A 23796-nucleotide genomic window follows, 5' to 3' on the forward strand; every position below is an offset into this window, starting at 1 on the left:
GTGGCCTTTTATTATTCTTGAAATCACAAAACTTTTCTACTCCAAACTTCCTCCTGATAACAGTAAGAGCTTTGTACATTAGGAAAACATTTTTCAAAGAAAATATTTCCTTAAGTAACAATTACACTAAAATCTCTTTCTGTACCTTTGTGACATCCATTTCCCGAGAAGCAAGCTGGCTTTGAATTTCCTCTAGTTGATTAATAGCTGAAATCTTTTCCTTTGTAACCTTTTCCACCTGGGCCTCCAGTTGGGCAATATTCTGAGACAAGATCAACATCTGTAAGGGAAAATAAAAGTCCTAAACAATAATGTCATTTGACAAAACAAATACCAAAACTTTCTTGAATTAATAGCATCTCAGCATAGTCACTGGGCTCTGTGAGCCATTTCTCTGTGGATTGGGTATGTTCATTTTTCTCCTTCCTCTATTCACCTATGCCCAGTGAACTGAAATATGTACTTCTCTCCTATTCATCCCCCTTGATCTCTAACCTTAGTTTGAAAAATGTATAACAAGGTGATAAAATCAAGGTGTTGGTTGAAACCCTAAGGTGACAGATATCAAACACCCAATTAAGTTATGAAACAGCGTGCCACAGATACATTCAGAGGAGATACAGAAGCAGACAACTCTTAAACCCTTCTTCCACATGGAGGGTATAAAAGGACAGATGGGGAGAGTTAGGGAGGAAGTTCTTTACAGAGAGCAACTGGTCTGCTGTGGGTCCCACTACCCTTCCCCCAAAACCAACAAAGACAAGGCTCTGTGCAGTGCCCTTTGTTGGTAAAATCCCAACCGACCCCCTATTATCTAGTTCTCCCTCATTTCTCCTATAGGTTTCAGCTCAGCCATTATCTCCTCTCCTCTAGGAAGTCTTCCTTGACTCCAGTTTCCAGCACAAAATAGGTGACCCTTCCCATGTTCAGGGTTGATATTCAGCTAGTGTGCACTGGGACAGTCATGCCTGTTGTTTGTAGCCTGTGTCCACTCTCACTATTTCCCACACTGTAGAGATTAATATTTGGAATATCACTATGGCATGTGCTCCTACAATCTCAGTATATATACCTCCGTCACACCACGACCTCTGTGTACCTCGACCACAGTACTCATCCCACTGTTTTTAGTTGTCTGCTTCTTCATTAGAGTAGAAGTTCCTCAAGAGGTACCGAATATTTGATGAATAAATTATTAGAATAAATGGCTTTCCAATGGACTCCATGGATATTAGGTTCTCAGTTTTTCTTCTCAAGATTAGAAATGCTTTCTAGATCTTAGATTTATCTTTTATAGCTTTTGGTTTCCAATTACGTTTTGTTCTTTTCCAGGAAGTCGCTCTTCTAGGCTCTTAATTTCTTACTGTACTGGCAGTTTTTAAAACGTAGAAGCAGCAAAATATATAGGAATATCTATCAATTTTTATCTGTTAAAACAAGAACTGGTCCCACATTTTAAATAATGATGTTTGAAATTCACCATTGTATGCTGACATGGGTGTGAATTCAGTTTTATAACTTAAATCAATTACTAAAATTCTATGATAAAAATAAAAATCAACATTGAACCAAAGTTGTAGTAAATTAAGACCCTTAGATCAATCAAAGAAAGACAGGTGTCTGCCTTTGAACTACAGAACTAGCTAAAGTTTACCCTATGAAAATAATTTAGGCAGATATATTAATTAACTTTTCTGAAGGTAGTGGAGAATTGTATATTTGACTTATGGTTGTTTAGATGTCCCTATCATCAAAGGATTGTCTACAAATCTAATTTTCACATACAATTAGTTTTACTAATAACAAACTAAAAAAATATTCTTGAGCACATTACAATATAAACCTAAGGTTGAAAAGAAGTTAAATATAACAAATCAAAAATATCAATTTAATTTCTTAATTTAAAATTTTGAGTTCACGAGTACACATATCATGAATGTGTAATTATAGCTTTTCTGGAACCATATGACAGCAACAAACTTCAATTACCAGCTACTAAAAATCATATTTTACTTATTTATGTGGACATATATAACTGACGGTAAACATCTTAACATCGTATGGTTTTTGAAGTAAATATACTTTTATTTTGCTAATTATAAATTCTAGTCAATTTCTCTTCTAAGGCATGTCACAAATCTCTCCCGTTCCTTAGGATTCCTCCCTCTGCCACCCGTCATTTCCTTACTTTGCCCACTACCTGTCTGCTACCTCCTGTCGCGCACTTTCTGAGGTCTCCCCTCCTGTTGTCACACCTTCTTTTTCCCCACGCCCACCATCTGGAAGTCAACATTACACGGCAGGAGCTTCTCCATCCACATCTGTTGCAGAGCCAGAAGTAACACAGACACAGCTGCAACACTGCTGGATGTCCAGGACGTTGACATCAGGTAAGTCCTTTAAACTTTGACAGGGGCAAGGAAGAGACAAGGACACCCAGGTTGGGAGAGGTTGATGGAAATTTCTGCAGAGCAGTCCCTAGTGTATTGAACATGGTATGAAGCTCTACTCCCTATGCAAGAGATAAGAATTAAGGATTTTAACAATGGATACTGTCAAGGAAAGCAATTGAGAAAATGTGTGGACCTCAGGGGGTGCTCAATAAATAAATGATCAATGACTGAATGAACTAACAAAGCTGAGTGCTCAGTGCAACCAAGGACCATTAATGAAGATAACACACAAACTCACAGCAAGTACCGTTGATGGGGAATGATTCAAACCTGTCTAGGTAGAAGGCATCTGTTCTCCTACAGTTTCCCACACAAATGGAATTTTTTTAAAAAAGAAAAGTAAGGGAGGAATTAAAAAAAAACAAAACAAAACAGAAAGAAAGAAAATCTGTAAGTTTCACAAGTATTCCTACTGTTAGGAAAGCAGAGGTTCTTGTTCTAGCACTAACTTTAACTACCTAGCACTTACAATGTTATAATTAATTGGTTAGTCATTATGTTCTTGTGCCAGGCAGTGTGATATGCATTCTCTCTTTAAATCCCCTTAGAAAGGCCGGGCAGCGTGGCTCATGCTTGGAATCCTACAGCTTTTGGAGGTTGAGGCAGGAGGACTGCCAGGAATTCAAGACCAGCCTGGGCAACATAATGAGACCCCATTTCTACAATTATTTTTTAATTAGCCGGGCACGGTGGCACATGCCTGTAGTCTTAGCTACTCAGGAAGCTGAGGCAGGGGGATTGCTTGAGCCAGGTAGTTGGAAGATATGATGAGCTATGATCACACCACTGCATTCCAGCCTATGTGATACAGTGAGACCCTGTCTCTAATAAATAAATAAAAAATAAATCCCCTAGAGAAGGAATTATATCGAATTAATTTTATTTGAAAAAATGAGATCCAGAAAACTAAGTAACTTGCTCAAGTTCATTCAAACTAATAAGTAAAAGGTAAAGCTGGGCTTTATATAAAAGTCTGTCTGCTTTTACTAACATGAAGGGCCAAGAATTCTATCCAATAAGGCTCCTTCTCTCTTTCTCTAAAACAATAGCCACAAGCTAAAATTTATTAAATGCCCATGGTAAGTCAGACATTATATTAGATATTTTCTAAACATTATCTGACTTAATTCTATCAATTCTTGATGTATTAACTTCATTTACTCCTCTGAAACTTAGAGAGGTTAAGTGAATTGTTCAAGGTCACAGAAAGGTCAAGCTGGGTTCAACTCTAAATCCTTTTACTTCAAAACCATTTTCTGCCATTTCCTGATGAGAGTTGGAACCTCAGTGCTAGGACCACTGTCAGCTCTTTATTCACACATCTTTATTTAGAGCAGGACCTTGAGACAAATGTCAGGGCTTCCTAGGGACAAAAGCATCTTCAATGACTCTAGCTCAGAAATGTGTGGTATTGAATACAGACCTAGAAATAAAGTCACACACATACAACCATCTGATCTTCGACAAACTTGACAAAAATGTGCAATGGGGAAAGGATTCCCTAGTCAATAAATGGTGCTGGGATAGCTGGCTAGCCATATGCAGAAGAACGAAACTGGGCTCTTACCCTTCACCATATTCTGGTGTTTGCTAGGTTTGCTGTTTGCTATTGATACCATTCTCTCTTATACAACACTCAGTCCTACATGGACCTTGGGAAAGAACTGATGACTAACTTCTCAAAAGCAATTGCAACAAAACCCACAAATTGACAAGTGGAACCTAATTACACTGAAGAGCTTCTACACAGCAAAAGAAACTATCAACAGAGTAAACAGACAACCTACAGAACGGGAGAAAATAGTCACAAATTATGTATCACACAAAGGTCTAATATCCAGAATCCATAAAGAAAGTAAACAATTGGCCGGGTGCGGTGGCTCACGCCTGTCATCCCAGCACTTTGGGAGGCCGAGGCAGGTGGATCACGAGGTCAGGAGATCGAGACCATCCTGGCTAACACGGTGAAACCCCGTCTCTACCGAAAATACAAAAAATTAGCCGGGCGTGGTGGCGGGCGCCTATAGTCCCAGCTACTCGGGAGGCTGAGGCAGGAGAATGGTGTGAACCCGGGAGGTGGAGTTTGCAGTGAGCCGAGATCGCGCCACTGCACTCCAGCCTGGGCGACAGAGCGAGACTCCATCTCAAAAAAAAAAAAAAAAAAAAGTAAACAATTGAAAGAGCAGAAAACAACCCCATTAAAAAATGAACAAAAGACATGAACAGACATTTCTCAAAAGAAGACACACAAATGGCCAACAAACATATGAAAAAGTGCTCAAGATCACTCATGAATGATATGGTTTCGACTTCTGCCCAGCCCAAATCTCACATCACATTGTAGTCCCCATTGTTGGAGGGGGGGCCTGGTAGGAGGTGATTGAATCGTAGGGGCGGGTTTCCCCCTTGCTGTTCTCATGATAGTGAGTTCTTACAAGATGTGGCTGTTTAAAAGTGTGTAGCACCTCCCCTTGCTCTCTCTTCCTCCTGCTCCAACCACAGAAGACATGCCTGCTTCCCTTCCACCATGACCATAAGTTTCCTGAGGCCTCCCCAGCCATTCTTCCTGTTCAGCCTGCAGAACCATCAACCAATTAAACCTCTTTTCTTTATAAATCACCCAGTTTCAGGTATTTCTTTATAGCAGTGCAAGAAGAGACTAATACACTAACCATCACAGAAATGCAAATCAAAACCACAATGAGATCCCATTTCACACCAGTCAGAATGGCTGTTATTCAAAAGTCAAAAAACAACAGACCGTGGAGAAGCCACAGAGAAAAGGACACTTCTGCTCTGTTGGTGGAATATACATTAGTTCAGCCACAGTGGAAAGCAGTTTGGAAATTTCTCAAATAACTGAGAACTACCATTCTACCAGCAATCCCATTACTGGATATATATTCAAAAGAAAACAAATTGTCTTACCAAAAAGACACAAATGTACTCACATGTTCACTGCAGCACCATTCACAAGAGCAAAGACATGGAATCAACCTAGGTGCCCACCAAGAATGGACTGGATAAAGAAAATGTGGTACATATACACCACTGAATACTACGCGGCCATAAAAAATGGAATCAGGTCTTTGGCAGGAACATGGATGAAACTGGAGGCCATAGTGTGAAGTGAATTAACGCAGGAACAGAAAATCAAATACTGCATGTTCTCACTTACAAGTGGGAGCTAAGCATTAGGTACTCACGGATATAAAGATAGCAACAACAGAAACTGGGCATGACTGGAGAGGAGAGGCAGGGAGCGGGGCAGGGGTTGAAAAACTAACTATTGGGTACTCTGTTCATGTAGGGAGTGACAAGATAATTTGTAAACCAAACCTCAGCAACATGCAATATAACCAAGTAAAAAACCTGCACATGTACTCTCTTGAATCTAAAAGTTAAAAATAAATAAATGATAAATAAAAACTGTGCTGCATTTCTGTCACCACCTTTATTCATGAAACAACTGTCAGCATAAGAGAGAGGTTGTTACATATGAAGGTACCTGGAACATTGCCAGGCATACTTCAGCCTTCATTTTTCCTTTCTTATCAGGAATTCTCATCAATGTACTTCTACACAGTAGAACTACTCAGCAAGGCAAATGGTTTCCAGCAAACAACCAAAAAATACAAATTTCCTAGGTGTGAACAATAGCTGGTGTTTGCTATTGATACCATTCTCTCTTACACAACACTCAATTCGCAACTTCATCTCCTTTCCATGTCTTATTCATGTTGGTTACAGGTGGCGTTCCTTCCCCCATACTCTGTGTTTCTAAATCTCATCTATTCTTGGAAGCTCAATTAAAATGCCATCTTTTCCACAAAGCCTTCCACGATCTCTGGCAGACAATCAGTTCTGATCCTCTGAACTCTCAGCATTTTAGTCATAACTTCTCAATGGCATAGGGACTTTTTTCTTTTCCTTGTAATTCATTCCTTCATTCATCTAATATATACTGAGCACATTTTATATGAGAGGAATGTGCCAGGCATTGAGGATGTTACATGCAAGGGACTCACTGAACTAGGGGAAGCAAACTATTCAACATGAATTTGTAATGAATTGAGTTATGGGAACCCACAGGAGACCATCCCAATTCAGTTATGGGAGGCGCTGAGAGGAGATGGTACCAAGAAAAACTCTTGGGCAGGCGCAGTGCTCACGCCTGCAATCCCAGCACTTTGAGTGGCCAAGGAGGGTGGATTGCTTGAGCCCAGGATTTCGAGATCAGCCTGGGCAACATTGCAAAAACCTCTCTACAAAAAACACAAAAAAATTAGCCAGGCATGGTGGCACGCCTATGTAGTCCCAGCCACCTGGAAAGCTGAGGTGGGAAGATTACCTGAGCTCAAGAGGTTGAGGCTAAGTGAGCCGTGATTACCCCACTGAGCTCCAGCCTGGGTGACAGAGTGAGACCCTGTCTCAAATACAAACAAACAACTCTGAAGAATCAGTGAAAGAGGGCAGAGGAGGATTCCTCTAGGCAGGGGGCAAAGCATACGCAAAATCCTGCACTGAAAAAAACAGTATGGAAGATAGGCATATGTGCATGCTTGGGGAAGTACAAGTAGGTCAGTGTGGTGAGGGTGCAAAGAAGAAAAATGAAGGAACATAAGACTTGAGAGCCAAAGAGAGGAAGAATATTGTAGAGTCTTCATGCTATGATAAAGGATTCTAAATTTTATCCAAGGTTGCAGGGAGACGTGAAAGGATTTCAAAGCAAGAGCCTGACATGTTGAGAAAGATCGTCCCAGCAGCGGTTTGGAGAACAGATAGGAAGGAGGTGAGACTGCAGGCAAGGACACCACAGGGGCTACAGGAACCAGCCAAGGATGAGATATGGGTAGCAGTAGGACGGAGATACAGGGCAATGTAAATGCTCAGGGGCCTAAGTCTTAGAGCCTGGTGATGATGAGATGTGTGGGGTGAGAAAGATGGGGGAGAAAAGGGTGACAAGATTTCTGTGCTGGATAACTGGATAAACAGTTGGTCCACTGAGATAGGGAAGGTAGAAAGTAAAGCTGGTTTGGGAGCTCAGTGTACAGTTAAGGATTTAGAAATCAAATAGCTTTAGTCCTGAAGCTTTAGGTCCTAAGGCTATATATACATGGAACTCAAGCCACAGTACTGCTAAAGACACCTAAATCTTTAGCTCCCTGCTCAACTCTAGAACCTCCTATCAAGCTGCTTTCTGGATGTGTCTTCTTTATTGCCTCAAAGGCACTTTAAACTCAGAGTAATGTAAAAAGCACAAATCATCATTCTCCCAAATCAAGAATTTGAATTCAAAGAAATCATAAAAGGAAAGAGAATCTTTTAAGGAGAATAAAACTGAAAAAAAATCAGTAAATATAGCACAAACAGATCTTCAGTGAACATAGCAATGGTAATTTCATTGGCTGTGGCATGGAAGTTGAAGTAAGTGAGAGGTGACAAAATAAAGACAACATGTATGGACAAATCTTTCAAGAAACTCAACTATTAAGAGAACGAGTCAAAGAGGGAGATGGAATTACTGAAGTGGTTTCCAACTTTGGCTGCACGTTGGAATCACCTGGGTGGGTTTCAAACATACTGACACCTGGATGCTACTCTCAGACATTTTGATGTAATGGGCTTGGGGTACTGTTTGGACAATCAGATTTTTAGAACTTCTTGTGTAGCAAAAATTAAGAACCACAGATTAGAAGAAAGATTGTTTCTTTCAACAGTAAGAGACATTTGAAAGTATTTTCCTGAGGATAAGAAAGAGACTGTAGTGAAGGAAAGATTGATTCAGAAAAGTGGAGGGAACAAATGGAATGAGTTCGAGGGGGTGAAGGAAACGGCGTCCATGGGAAGCGGAAAGGATTAGGAAGAGGCCTTTGCCATTCAGACTGGGTTGGAATACAGGTGAAAATTTATTTTAAGGCATGGGGAAGATAAATAGTTGAGGTGGTCATCACCCAGTGGCTTTAATTTTCTGTGTTAGGGAAGTAAGGCTCTCTGCTGAGAATAAGAGGAAAAGTGGTATTATAGAGAATTTGAGAAGACAAGTGATGTCCAGACCGGGACCGTGAAAATCACCTCCAGACCGGGACTGCAATAACCACTTCCAGACCTGGACTACGAGAATCACCTCCAGCTGATCTCCAGGCATCGATTCTGCTTTTCCTTCCAATCCATTGACAAAATGATTTTTCTCAAATATAAATGGCATCGTGACACTGACAAATTTAAAGCCATTCAATGGCTTTCCATCCCTTTTTCGACAAAACTGAAATCCTTCATATGGATTTTAAAGCCATTCATGATTCCATCCCAACGTAAGTCTCCAAACTCATTCCCACTACTCTGCTCCTCTCTCTCTATGCTCCAGCCATCAGGGCCTTCTCCAAATTCCTAGAAAGTGCGATCCTTTCCAGGTCCAGAGTCTTGGGTATGTTATTTTCCTGGGCCTGAAACCCTCTTCCCCTCTTCACCTGACCACTCATCAATGCTTTCAGGTCTCATTTTCAACATCTCTTTCTCAGGAAAGTCTTTCGTGACTGCCTAGACGAGGTCAGATTTCTGTTACACATGTCCACGGTATCCTAAACTGAACCTTATGGCTTTATTGCAATGATGATCGAAAACTCACTTATGAAAATATTTGCGTAATGTCTACTTCTCCTATGAGTTTGTAAGCTTCATGAGGAAACTGCATTGTTCCTGTGACTACAACATTCCCAGCTCCCCCAGTTAATATCTGTTGAGTGTGGAATGAAGAAGAGAGAGGAAGGCATAAGAGGACTGCTAGAAAGCACTGAAAGAACCATGGACACCGAAGACCTGGAGTCTACAGCTGTGTCATCTGCAAGGCTGTGCGATTTTTACCAGCTGAGATCACCAATCCAGGGCAGAGAAGGTAGGTAGTAGGGTTTTGACAGACACAATTTTAAAAAATGGATAAGAAGACAAGGACATTTACAGAAAATGCCTGAGTTTACTCTTATTAAGACTTAAAACTCACAGGGCAGAAGTTGTGATTTTTCTCTATACATATCTTTAGGCCTCCACATTGCTTTGCACACAGTACATTCTCAGTATATATTGATTGAATGAGTTAATTATCATACATTGGAATCTTATAACAACATAGAATTTAGAGTACAAGCTGTGAGTCCACTTTTCAAAACAAACATGTAACGCAGTTGTTTTGGTTACTTGATGGACCACAACTTGCTCAATTCGAGTCTAGTCAGCAATTTTAAAGCTAGGTCCCACTCAACTCTGTATTCTAGTTTGTGAACTCTTTTTCAAAGACTGCTCATTTCATGCTATCTGTTCCTTTCGTCTTAAATTTCTCTCTTCATCTGGTTACCATCATTATTCATCACGTAATTTGTCAGAACTGATTTCAGACAGAGTGCATAATCACTTTTTCTTGGTTACTCAGTTTCTTACAAGTGTTTTCATCTTCTGCAGGTTTAATTTAGGGGTAGGAGATAAAGCAGGGGAGTCATCTCTCCTTGATTTAGCCAAGGTTGAAATAAAATCTGGGTATCTTCATAGCATGCCTCTGGGAAACATGACAGAGGGAATCCAACAGAATGGCAGGATTTACAGTAAATTTTGTAATTTCATTTTATGGAATTTAACTGATTATTTTATCTGAAAAGATCAACACAAACTATTGAGAAATATATGAAATGATAAAACATTTTTATGAACTCTAAATTATAAGAAATTTAACTACTTACATAATAACAATTTTAAAATTTAAGGTTCATTCAAGAACTCCAGCCTAAGGAATCATCAGTGGCATCGTAAAAAACCTTTCTTCTGCAATGTGGATAACAGCAGAGTCCTTAAGTACCTTTGATCCCATGGACTCCCTTTCTTTCGTTATTTCCTTTTTCATCATGTCTTTCTCAATGGCCCTTTTCTCTTGCTGAGATGCAAGTTCTTTTTCAAGTCGCTCCGCCTGCCTCTCCAGCTCCTTCCTCAACTGGTCACACTGGATTAAAGCCTGCCAGGATAGAAGAGATTGAAAGAGGAGTTTAGAATTTGGAAAAAATATGGGGAAAATGAGATAATTAAGCTTTAAGTATATTTAAAATAGTTAACATTCACTATAAAGCCTATTAGAATAATTTTGTATTTGTTTATCAATACCACTTATTGACCTAAGAGAGTATCCAAATGTTACATGTATTGACATAGTTCAGTTTTCATGATTAAAGCCATATTAATTAATCAATGACAAAATTCAGGTAATGAACCTTGATGAAGGCCACAGATGAGTCAGAATTTTAAAAAAGGGAACCAGGAAAACTAAGCGCTCGAATATTTTCAATTACATATCATGTTTCTACTACAAGAAATACATAAGCATCCAACTTAACTCATTTCTTATTTGCTCATGGATAAAAATTATTGGAATACTTCAAATGATAGATCAAAATACTACAATGAAATGTTGAATATATCATTACACACAGGCATCTTTTGTTTAATACTATATAATAATCAAGTTTCCTTAAATATAACCAAGAGAAAATTTAGTTCACTCCCCTTAAACATACAACTGAAGTAAAAATTATGTAATAATCATAAGTTAAATGGAAAGACTCAAGACAGTATTCACTACTTAGTTTTATGAGGATCTTCCATTTCTGGTAAAGTTCATAACTGTCCTTTACTGTAAATTTCCCACTCTGCATTTCCAGAAATAAAAACTCTCTAACTTCATTTTGGCCACTTTTACCATATCTTTATTTATAACACCCAATAATAAAATATGACTTCAAAAATCCCAATTTGGAGAGGTCTTTTTTTGTATAAATGTATGGGGTACAAATGTAATTTAGTTACATACATAGATTGCATAGTAAAATCCCAATTTTTAAAAATCCTAATAAAAGTAAGGTACTATAGCATCTTATAGTCTTATTCCAGTGGCCCTTATGTACGATATCCACCTTACACAACCTCTCTTTTCTCCTGAAATGGTAGAAAGAACCCCAGGTCTCATATAACTCACATGCTACGTGATTATAAATTTCATAGTCACATTTGATTTTAATGGAGACTGAAATGGCCTCAGTAAGCACTGTAAGTTTTATGCATAGTTATGCTTCCCTCTGGTGAAAGCTGTAATAAATTCAGACAATAAATATCTAGGATATGTGAATTTTCCTCTTTTCATCTGGAAAGCATTAAACTCTGATTTCTTTTGGTCTTTCTGAAAAGTTTCTATGCTCCCAGGCATAAAATGTAAAGGTAAAATTCAATTGTCTCAGATTAACTAATAAACAAATGCAATGAGTAAAAATGATTCTTCTAGGGAGTTAGTCCCAAGTCCAAATTCCAGCTGAGAATGCCTGGAAAAGGAAATTTTAAATTAGATATTAAAATAAATGAAAAGGCATACTTTTTCTATAATTTAAGCCCTTGGAGCTTGAAATATGAATTAGTTACTTTTGTGATTCGAAATGTAATTGCTCTTGAGAAATTTTTCACATGAATCTAGTAAATGTTCATAACTCTCCCTGATATAATGAATACTACTGGTATGAATAGACAAAATGCTTACTTAATATAAACCAATATATCCAATCAGAAAGTTTTCAATTGAACAAAAACTCAGGAGTCAACATCATTAAGTATAGGAACAGCGGAAGAGACTGAAGATCTAAAACCAGGCTACCATGAAAGGCACCTACAGAATCAATTCAAAGAACTCAATCAACTAAGGAACAAGCAACAGTAAATAATCCTGGCACGATAAGAGGTGTAATGCCAAGATAGGATGATACAGCGAAAAGCACAAAGTGAGAAGCTGTAAAATCATGTAAACAAAACCACTGCTAAGGCCTTGGTTTTGTGGATGGTCTTCTCTGTATTAGGACTAGCCACCACCAATGGTTGAGGATGAGTAATGAGCAACACAACACTGATTACAAATATTAGGTTAAAACCTGGTTATTGGCCGGGCGCAGTGGCTCATGCCTGTAATCCCAGCACTTTGGAAGGCTGAGGCGGGTGGATTGCTTGAGGTCAGGAGGTTGAGACCAGCCTGGCCAACATGGTGAAACCCCGTCTCTACTAAAATACGAAAAATAGCTGAGCATGGTGGTGCATGCCTGTAGTCCCAGCTACTAGGGAGGCTGAGGCAGGAGAATTGCTTAAGCCCAGGAGGCGGAGGTTGCAGTGAGCCGAGATGGCGCCATTGCACTCCAGCCTGGGCAACAGAGCGTGACTTGGTCCCCAAAAAACACACAAAACAAACAAACAAAAAACTGGTTATTGACGTCTCTTAGCGTGTAACCAACAATTCCATATTATCAAATAGCTTTTAAGGCTAGGCGCGGTGGCTCACGCCTTTAATCCCAGCACTTTGGGAGGCCAAGGCAGGCGGATCACGAGGTCAGGAGATTGACACCATCCTGGCTAACACGGTGAAACTCCGTCTCTACTAAAAATACAAAAAACTAGCCAGGCGTGGTGGTGGGTGCCTGTAGTCCCAGCTACTCGGGAGGCTGAGGCAGGAGAATGGCATGAACCCGGGAGGCAGAGCTTGCAGTGAGCCGAGATCACACTACTGCACTCCAGCCTGAGTGACAGAGCGAGACTTCGTCTCAAAAACAAACAAACAAACAAAAAATAGCTTTTACTTTTATTTGCTTTGATTTTAACATATATGCTCCGTCACAATGAAGAAAATAGAAAAGCGTAGTAACACTTGGAATCAGAAAAATGATTTATTCTTTCTAAAGATAACTCAACTGGACCGCACATACTAAAAGATTTGGGTGTAGTAAACAAATATTTATACACTATTTCCATTAAAGCTTTCTCTTAATTCTAGAGTTTCTTCTCCTATTTTCCAGAATCCCTGTCGATTGAGTACCCCAATAACCATTCAGTAAAGACATAGTAACCGACTTCTCAAAGGCTAAGTCAGTAAAAAGTCAACTACCATCAAATGATGGATCTTTATAGTAACTGAATGCTATACATGGGCAATTGCCATTAAATGATAGATCTTTACAGGTGACAAAGTTAATTTGGGGCCTGCGGCTGTTATTTCTCTCAGTAGTTCCCAAGTCCTGGCTTCTCTCCCTTCCCTGAACACAGCCCTTTCCTTGGTGGAAATGGCTGTAGGTCTCAGGAAGTTGGGGAATTATACATTCCCCCCCATCCAGCAGACTCATTCCTGAAGGTACATTTTCTTTTCTGGGAAATTTCTTTAGCGGTGGTCATTCTATGTTGACATATTAACTTTTTTTTTCAAACACAGTTTATTGGACTTGATATTCCCAGTCCTGGTTTTATTAAACCAAAGGGTAGGCACTACTATCTTAGGCAGTCAAAACATTTTCAAAAACAAAATTTATATCTAGTCAACTAAAATTTTAAAACAGGAGACCTATTGTGGACCATATAAAAGTCCTTCCCAACTGCTAGGGTTAGTTTTCAAGAAATCTTTGTGACAGAATAATTCATAACTAAGGAATTAAGATCTTATGAAATTATACAGCTCACACCTGTGAACATGAACTTTAAGGCTTATAAACATTTTTATTTTTACGTAATAATAAAGCCCACAAAATTAAAAAGATTAACACATTTCAAGCATCTAACTTACAAATAATGCAAACTATTGATTTTAATTTATAAACCCTTGCTAACCAGAAATTTACCAGTCTATCCCTATGTACCATTTTTCAAGATACTTAATACTTTGTTTTTGTTTTGTGACAGATAACATGCCTATCAAGAAGTTTTGTTTTCTATACTTGTGACTACAACTCAGTGCTTTTCTGATTTTATTTTTAATCCAGGTTTCTAATTCCTGCCTTTCTGACTCCCTGTAATCCAAGAAACAGAATAACTTGGATATTTCAAAAGGGGGAAAAAAGTCTTTGTAAATATTTGTTCAACCTACCAGGTTGCTGTTTTAAAAACTAATATTCAGAATATCACATGTAATCCATAAATAGGTACAATTATTATGTATACATAATAATTAACTTTTTAAAAAAGTTCACACCACTTACCCATGAAGGTATGTGGCAGGATAGGTCTTAGCAAATTTGAAATAAATACTTTGCTCAAGTTGTTATGAGTAAAAAAGAAAAAAAAATTTTTTTTCCTTAGAGGGTTATGTCATTATAGATATGCTTATGGTAACTTCATGCCACAGCCTGTACCTTCAGGCCATTCCACATACCTCTCAACAATTTCCCTTCCCAACACAAGCAGGCAGGCCTAAGGCATGGTTAACCTTTTTATCTGCTTCTCGTAGCTTTATCAAGGTGTCTTGTAGCTTTATCAAGGTGTCACTGCAAAAGCCTCTACTTTTTCTATTTAGTCCCAGGTGAATTTTTTTCCTCTTTTAAAATTATCACCAATTGAGACAACTTCCATTTTCAAACAAAAACATTTATTGAGCACCTACTATGTGCCAGATACTTTGCTAAGTGGCATATATGGATTATTTAACCCTCTAAATACATTTTAATTGGTTCTTATCACTCAATTGAAGAAACTGGCACTTCAAGATATTCAGTAACTTGCCCAAAGCAGAGACCTAGAAAGTGGAAGAGTAGGGAGTTTATCCAAGATAGTTCCACACAAGAATCTATGCATGGCATTATACACTTCTCAAGTTATGTATTTATTTTCTTAGGCATTTTCACTGCCACTATGAATGTTAAATATGTAATTCCTTCTACTTAGCATGTGATACCCAAATGTCACACTAGATGGCAACAAACATCAAGGAACTAAACCAAGTAACCATTTCATCGCTCAGTAAGTAGTAGGGTTTTAAATTAAAATATGTATGCCATCTGACTTTTTAATACACTCAGAAAGCAAAAATTCTAATGTGTTTTAACATACCTTCCAGATAAAAACTACTAGACTTGCAATACATTTTGTCTTTGCATTCATTATTACTAATTTACTGAAAATGCTACAGATTCCTAACGAACAATAGCGTTGCTTGCTCTCAGCTATTACATTTTAAAAAAAAATTAATTACAAAACTTCACATTAATAATAATTGACTTCCATTCAACAAACATTTATTGTTAATTAAGACGTAAATGGTCATGTGTGAAATACAATGATAGATGTCACAGACCTGATTTCAAGGTCTTCTGGTAGAGAAAGCTGTGTAAACAACTACCAAAATTATACACCACATCAACAGGAATATAGAGGAAAAAGAAGTTAATTCAAACAAGAAGGGGCTGGGGAAAACTTCTGGGAAGACTGCCACTGGAATTGAGCCTCATTGATGGAATAGATATTTCACAGATTAATACAAGGCAGAAAAATACACCTTGAGCAAATGAATGCAAATGGCCAAATGTAGGTCATGTTCTGGCCACAGTGAAGCTGGTACGAAAGAGCAGAGTGAAAGAGTAGAGAGTGAAAGAGTAGAGTGAAAGAGTAGAGAGTGAAAGAGAAGAGAGTGAAAGAGTAGAGAGCGAAAGAGTAGAGAGCGAAAGAGTAGAGAGCGAAAGAGTAGAGAAAGAGTAGAGAGTGAAAGAGTAGAGAGTGAAAGAGAAGAGAGTGAAAGAGTAGAGAGTGAAAGAGAAGAGAGTGAAAGAGAAGAGAGTGAAAGAGTAGAGAGTGAAAGAGTAGAGAGCGAAAGAGAAGACGAGCCAAGTTGGAGTGGGGCCAGATTTGCCTTTTATTCTACTGCAAGAGGGGAGCTACCTAAACAGGGAGATTTATAACTCAGGAATTACAAATGTTATGCAAGCACTGTGAAAAGTATGCTGGAATTAGATGAAATTTGAGGGAAACCAATTAGAAAGCTAGTGTAACTGTCCGCATACTTGGTATAAGAATACGTGAAGTATACCACTGGGCACGGTGGCTCACACCTGTGATCCCAGCACTTTGGGGGGGCCGAGGAGGGAGAATCAGTTGAGCTCAGGAGTGCAAGGCTGTAGTGAGATACGATCACACCACCAAGCCTTGGTGACAGAGTGAGACCCCGTCTCCGAAAAAAAAAAAAGAGCATGTGAAGATGTGAAGACTTGAACCAGGGCAGTGGTGTAAGAATGAAAAGGTATGCATAGTTAAATAGAAATTTGGCTCTGAAGAGAGAGAGCGAGCGAGCTTGGGAACTGATGGAATGTCAAGAGCAAGCATAGCGAAGAACCAAGATGTTTTAAAGAATGCAAGCCAGGGCTGCGGTCAAGATGGTGCTGCCTTCGTTTGAAGACGATCACAGAGAAAATGGTAGAAGGAAAAGGAGTGGTAGATGGGAAGGCGGAGCCAATGAACAGTTTGGTTGTGTAGAGTTTCAGACGCCAGCAGTGTGTCATCCATAAAAAAGATCTAGTAGCTGTAAAACACTAGGGCTGGGGCTCAGGAGAGTAGTTAAAGCTAAAGGCATAATGTGGGCATATTCACTGGTAATATTTGGCCACGTGAGGAGAAATGAATCCCAGGAAGTCAAGGCAACATGGGAGGAGGGCTGGGAACTAACTCTGAGGAACATCCACACTTCAGACTTGTGGAAAACAAGAAACAAGTTAAAAGAGACTTAAGAGTGGACAAGAATGGTACAATGTGGACCCATGAGAGTAATGTATCAGCTAAATCAAGGGAAAGAGATGGTATGTTATGACAGGAGAGTTAACAGGGTTCCAAATCTAAAGAGTTTGAGTCCAGTGAGGATTGAGATGAGGTCACTGGGTTTGGCAATCAGGAAGTGACCAGTGATCATTAAGTGAGCACTTCAGCAACATGAAATCAGGCTACAGTTCGTTCAAAGCCTGGCTGCGATGTGCTCAGAAGTGAAAGGAAAACTACCAGGGTGGACAACTGTTGTGAGATGTCTGCCAGTGAAATGAGGAATGGACAGTAATAAACGGAGTGAAAGATGATCACAGCAAAGCTGCTTTTTGTTTACTTAAATGAAGGCTGTGGGCAGGATGAGAGGAAAAAACAGTGAAGAGGAAAGGATAAAGGACGCCAGAAAAATGTGATGACACAGAAGTGGGAGACATCAAAAATGGGGAGAAAGATGTTCATCTTGGGAGATAACAGGGCCAGAAAAGAAAGGAGAAATAAGGAGAGGAGGCATTCGAGGGATGAGAAGATGCTGAGGAGGCTCTTGTCAGTTGGTCCTTAGTCAAGTGTGAAGCAGGTCATCTGATGAAAGTCAGGTGCCAGCAGTGGAGTTGGAAGTGCGGAAAGTGGAGTTCCTGGCTGGAGCATATAAGGTTTTCAACTGCAGAGAAAAGAATTGTTCAATAGTACCTACAACCACTGAAGGTGACTAGGATTACTCTTCAGTGGAATTCATTAAGTAGATTTTTTTTTAAGATGGAGTCTCACTCTGTTGCCAGACTGGAGTGCAGGGGCATGATCTCAGCTCACTGCAACCTCCGCCTCCCGGGTTTAAGCGATTCTCCTGCCTCAGCCTCCCAAGTAGCTGGGACCACAGGCACATGCCACCACGCCCAGCTAATTTTTGGAATTTTAGTAGAGACGGGGTTTCACCATGTTGGCCAGGATGGTCTCGATCTCTTGACCTCGTGATCCGCCCACCTCAGCCTCCCAAAGTGCTGGGATTACAGGCATGAGCCACCGCGCCCAGCTATTAAGTGGCTTTCTTAAATGACTTCCTTCAGCAATGCTTCGAAGGCTCAAACTAGTCATCAAAAAAAAAAAAAAAAAAAAGGTGTGATTGGGCCTAATTTTCACTGGGTACTTTTGCTGGCAAAGTAGGTAAGCTGGAAAGATAAGAATAAAGGAATTGTAGAGTGCTAGTGAGAACTGAGTTGCAATTTCCTTCTTCAGTGGATATTTACTCAGTACCAATTTATTATGTGCTGAGATCTATGCAAGATGCTATGGATTTAATGGTGATCAGGATGGAGAAATTCCGTAACCAAGGGACTAGCGCAAACTGATTAACCATTGTTTAAGTTGTTACAGATAGCACTGAGCCAAAATTGCAAGTCATGTAGTCCAGGCATGTGCAATGGGAAAAAGCTTTAACCTCCTAATTGTTTTTATTTTATTTTACATTTTTGTTGAGTCCATAGTAGATGCATATATTTGTGGGGTACATGAGATGTTTAACCTCCTCATTGTGAATACCACCAGCCTGGCAGACTGGCTGCACCGGTATCACCTGGGGCTACTCAGAAATGCCTCTGAGACCAATCTTCCTGATCTTGCTGCAGAATGAGGAGACAGATTTGAGTGTGGCCTCTTACCTCCTTGCCAGTCAACTTGCAAGAAAGCCTTTTCTTTTCTCAAAAGCCAGGGCCATAGCATTGGCTTCTATGTGCATAGGGAAGCAAGCCCTTGGCTTGGTGACAATTTTAAAGTTTAACAGAGATTTCTCCAAGAACTTACTATAGAGCTACCATTCAACACAGCAATCCCATTCCTGGGTATATACCCAAAGGGATATATATCATTAAACCAAAAAGATACATCAACTCAAATGTTCATCACTGCATTGTTCACAACAGCAAAGACATGGAGGCTGGGCATGGTGGCTCACACCTGTAATCCCAGCACTTTGGGAAGCCGAGGCGGGGGGATCACTTGATGTCAAGGGTTCAATACCAGCCTGGCCAACATGGCAAAACTTCGTCTTCACTAAAAATACAGAAATCAGCCTGGCGTGATGGTGCACACCTGTAATCCCAGCTACTCGGGAGGCTGAGACAGAAGAATCACTTGAATCCTGGAGGCGGAGGATACAGTTAACCAAGATCACTCCACTGCACTCTAGCTTGGGCGACAGAGCAAGATTTCGTCTCCAAAAAAAAAAAAAAAAAAAAGACATAGAATCAATCCAGGTGCCCATCAATGGCAGACTGGATAAAGAAAACATGGTACATATATACCAGGGAATGTATACATCCATAAAAAAGAATGAAATCACGTGCTTTGCAGTGACATGGATGTAGCTGGAAGCCATAATCCTAAGCAAATTAATGCAGTAACAGAAAACCAAACACCATATGCTCTCATTTATAAATGGGAGCTAAACGTCGTGCACACACGGACATAAGCATGGGAGCAACAGACACTGCAGACAACTTGGGGTTGGAGAGAGGGGGGCATGGGCTGGAAAAGTACCTACTGGGCACTATGCTCAATACCTGGGTCCACCATGTAACAATCCTACACACGTACCCCTGTATCGAAAATAAAAGCTGAAATTTTTTTTAAAAAGTTTAATGAAGGATACGGACAAATAAGCAATAATAATACATTTTGATAAATGCTCTAATAAGTAGTGGTTCTCAAATGGGGGCAAATTTGCCCTCCAAAGGACATTTGGCAATGTCTGGAGACATTTTCGGTTGTCACAACTTGGGGGAGGAGGGTAAGTTACTGGAATTGAGCAGGTAGAGGCCAGGAATGCTTCTAAACATCCTACAATGTGCAGAACAGCATCCAAAACAAAGAGCTACGTAGCCCAAAATGTCAATAGCGCCAAGGTTGAAAACCCTGCTATAAAGGCGTATTAGGGGTACATCAAATCTAGGCAGGGGAGATCAGAGGTTTCCTAGAGGGAGTACCATGTGGGCTAAGACAGGTAAGGCTAGAGAAATATACAGGCAGTGGAGTGGAGAAGAATGTGTATGGCACATACAAAGACTCAGAGGCTAGAGAGAGGATGGGATAATCAGCAGGGTTCTCACCACTACCACTATTTATTGAGAAAATATTTTGTGCCTGCCTGGGTTTGTATAAGATAACCAATATACATTTTAAAATGCAGTCCTCATTCACAATTCTACGAGTCACATATTTCTCCGTTTTACAGATGAGGAAGGACTGGGGCACGGAGAAGTTAAAGTAATTTGTCCAAGGTCACATAGCGAGTGAATGGTGGGGCCACAAGTTGAATCTAGGTCTGGCTAACTCTAGTAAGCCCATGTTCACTCCCTAAACGCTCCTGCCTTTGACGACAGCTGAGTGTACTGGGGGATAGGGTGTGAGAGGAGGAAAGCAGCAGCAGCCTTGGAGGACAAAAGGGAGCCACATTATGACAGACCACGGGCATGGGAAAGAATGTGGAGACTGTCTTGAAGGTAGTGAAAATTCACCGAAGGATTTTAAATCAGAGTCACATGATCAAATGTGTCTTTAAGAAAGATCGCTTCTGGCTGCAGTGTAGGGAGTGGAACGAAGGAGGGAGGCAAGCTAGGAAGAAGTGTAGTAGATAAATCCAGAGATTACTCAGCTTCCATAAGAAAAGTGTTAATGAGGGAAAGAATTCAAGAAAACATTAGAAACTCAGATCTGTACTTAGTGACTGGTTAAAAGTTACGGGTGAAGGACAGTGTGCAATCCAGTTTTCTGATCAGAGCATGTTAGTGGATAAAAGTGCCATCCAGTAAGAGAATACAGAAGGGGCAGCAGATTTGAGAGAGTGAATATGTGAGTTCAGTTTGAGATTGTAAAATTTATATTTAAATGGGAAGAAAAGAAGACCAGCCTGGACACAACAGATAAAATGAGAGATAAAAAGAATGCTGAAGAACTAGAGGCGAAGATGAAGACATGGAGCAGATTTAACTTTGACAGGGAGGAAAGAAGAGGGAAGGCTCTAGTCAGAGAGTGTGGTTTCAGAGTTTGAGATCTTAGGGGCACTTCAGTTCATGCGGGAGGTTGGCGTAGAAGTAGGGGAGGTAGTAGAGTTAAGGAAGCTGAAGAGTATTAGTGTTTTGTGTATCAACAACATGGAAATTCAAACATTTAAGGATGACAAAAGAGACAGAATGAAGAGGAAAAGGGTCAGATGTTAAAACTTTTAAAAAGGGGCCAGGCGCGGTGGCTCACGCCTGTAGTCCCAGCACTTTGGGAGGCCAAGGTGGGTGCATCACCTGAGCTCAGGAGTTCGAAACCAGCCTGGCCAACATGGTGAAACCTCGTCTCTACTAAAAATACAAAATTATCCGGGCATGGTGGTGCATGCCTGTAGTCCCAGCTACTTGGGAGGCTGAGGTGGGAGAATCACTTGATCCCAGGAGACTGAGGTTACAGTGAGCCAAGATGGTGCCATTGCACTCCAGCCTGGGCTGGAATGAAACTCTGTCTCAAAAAAATGATAATAAAAATAAAACTAAAATAAAATAGAAAGGGTCAAAGAGCACCTTCTCGATTGAGAAATATTATTGATTAGGGAGAAGAGAGACAACACTGATTTCAAAGAGGAGTGTGATATGGTTTGGATACCTGTCCGCTCCAAATCTCTCGTGTTGAAATGTGACTTCCAGTGTTGGAGGTGGGGCCTGGTGGGAGGTGTTTGGGTTATGGGGGTGGATCCATCATGAATGGCTTGGTGCCCTATTAGTTATCCTGAGGTCTGATGGTTAGAAAGAGCCTGGCCCCTCTCCTCTGCGCTCAGTCCTGCTCCCTTGTGAGGCTTGCTCCCCTCTGCCTGCTGTCAGAGTGAAAGCTTCCTGAGGCCTTACCAGAAGCATATGTTGGTCCCATGCTTCGTATGCAGCCTGCACAACATGAGCCAAAATAAACCACTTACTTCTCTTTACAAATTACCCAGTTTCCACTCTTTCTTCATAGCAATGCAAAACAGATTAACACAGAGTGGTAGCTTAATTTCAAAGAGGAATAGGACCTGAGAGTAAGTGTCAAAACAAAGCCCTGGAAATGGCAGTCGGGAGTGAAGGAACTGCGGTTTCCTCCGTCACATTCACATGAGATGACTTGACTGACACAATGGCATTCGCGGAAGGTTTTGAAAGTCATGATATCGAGGGACAGCTAGAGCTCAGAACAAATGAAGAAACAGGAGAGTTTGAGGAAACAATATGGTGGGGAGTTTGGTTATAACTGAACCTAAGTTTCAGAAGGCATGAGGGTCAAATGGGAAGAGTTATGGATGAACTGTATAAAGACAAATGGACATAGCAATGGCTGACAAGAGGCTTAATGCAGAATTGAATAGCCCTAATTTTGTTTTAACTTCTATTTCAGGTTCGGGGGTACATGTGAAGGTTTGTTATATAGGTAAACTCATGTCACAGGGGTTTGTTACGCAGATTATTTTATCACCCAGGTATTAAGCCCAGTACCCAGTAGTGATCTCTTCTGCTCCTCTCCCTCCCCCAACCCTATATCTTCAAGGAGATGCCACTATCTGTGGTTTCCTACTTTGTGCTCCTAAGTTCTTATCATTTAGCTCCCACTTATCAGTAAGAATATGTAGTATTTGGCTTTCTGTCCCTGCATTAGTTTGCTAAGAATAATTGCTTCTGGCTCCATGCATGTTCCTGCAAAAGATCTGATCTCATTCTTTTTACGGCTACATACTATTCCATGGTGTCTATGTTCCATATTTTCTTTATATAATCTGTCAGTGATGAACATTTAGATTGATTCCATCAATTTAGAATTGATTCCGTCAATTTAGGTTGATTTCATCAATTCCATCGTTTACATTTGCTATTGCGAAGGTTGCTGCAATCAACATTCACGTGCATGTGTCTTTGTGGCAGAATGATTTCTATTCCTCTGGGCATATACTCAGTAATGTAGCCCTAACATTTTAATAAAACACTGAGATTAGTATATGGTTTAGACCAGTGCTATCCAACAAAACTTTTCATGATAATGAAAATGCTCTATATCTGCACTGTCCAATATTCGCTACATGTGGCCATTAAGAACTTGAATTGTATGCTAGTGTGTCTAGGGAAAATACATGCAACTTTAATGGATTACAGTGTGGCCCCCAAATACAGTAATGAATCAACAGTAACCTCCTATTCTTCAAACTGCCTTTAACACCATCTGATCACTAAGTATAAACTGTTATTCTCCTTAGGTATGTTTGAGTTACCTTACAGTAAGTCCAGACTCAAAGATGCTACTAAGACCAGGCGTGGTAGCTCACGCCTGTAATCTCAGCACTTTGGGAGGACGAGGTGGGCAGATCACCTGAGGTCATGAGTTCGAGACCAGCCTGGCTAACATAGTGAAACTCCATCTCGGCTAAAAATACAAAAATTAGCTGGGCATGATGGCCCATGCCTGTAATCCCAGTTACGTGGGAGGCTGAGGCAGGAGAATCACTTGAATCCAGGAGGCAGAGGTTGCTGTGAACGGAAATCATGCTATTGCACTCCAGCCTGGGTGACAAGGCAAGACTCCATCTCCAAAAAAAAAAAAAAAGAAAGAAAGAAATGCTACTAAATATGTACATATTATTATCTTTGGTGTATTTGGATTTTCTCAAAACTTACCAATTATTGAGGAAAAACATTTGTCTTTAATCATATATGAACATAAATAAACTAATGCCTGGGTGTTAAGATTTTTGCAGCATTGCAAATTATCAGCAAAT

The 23796-nt window shown here is 40.1% G+C and overlaps 1 protein-coding gene across 19 annotated transcripts in view; it reads right to left on the reverse strand.

Annotated features, from left to right (window-relative positions):
- SDCCAG8 (SHH signaling and ciliogenesis regulator SDCCAG8) overlaps positions 1-23796 on the reverse strand; it is a 249512-nt gene that overhangs the window by 164795 nt on the left and 60921 nt on the right. For all 19 annotated transcript variants that reach the window (XR_013415966.1, XR_013415967.1, XR_013415968.1 and 16 more), the window contains 2 exons: positions 10300-10452; positions 146-280 (listed from right to left, as the gene is read on the reverse strand). Coding sequence is in view for 13 of the 19 variants with exons in the window: in XM_077998216.1 (XP_077854342.1) it covers positions 146-280; positions 10300-10452 (288 nt within the window). In the remaining 6 variants the exon portion in view is untranslated. The remainder of the gene's footprint in view (positions 1-145; positions 281-10299; positions 10453-23796) is intronic.

The sequence above is a fragment of the Macaca mulatta genome, chromosome 1 (genome assembly GCF_049350105.2).
Source record: "Macaca mulatta isolate MMU2019108-1 chromosome 1, T2T-MMU8v2.0, whole genome shotgun sequence".
NCBI lineage: Eukaryota > Metazoa > Chordata > Mammalia > Primates > Cercopithecidae > Macaca > Macaca mulatta.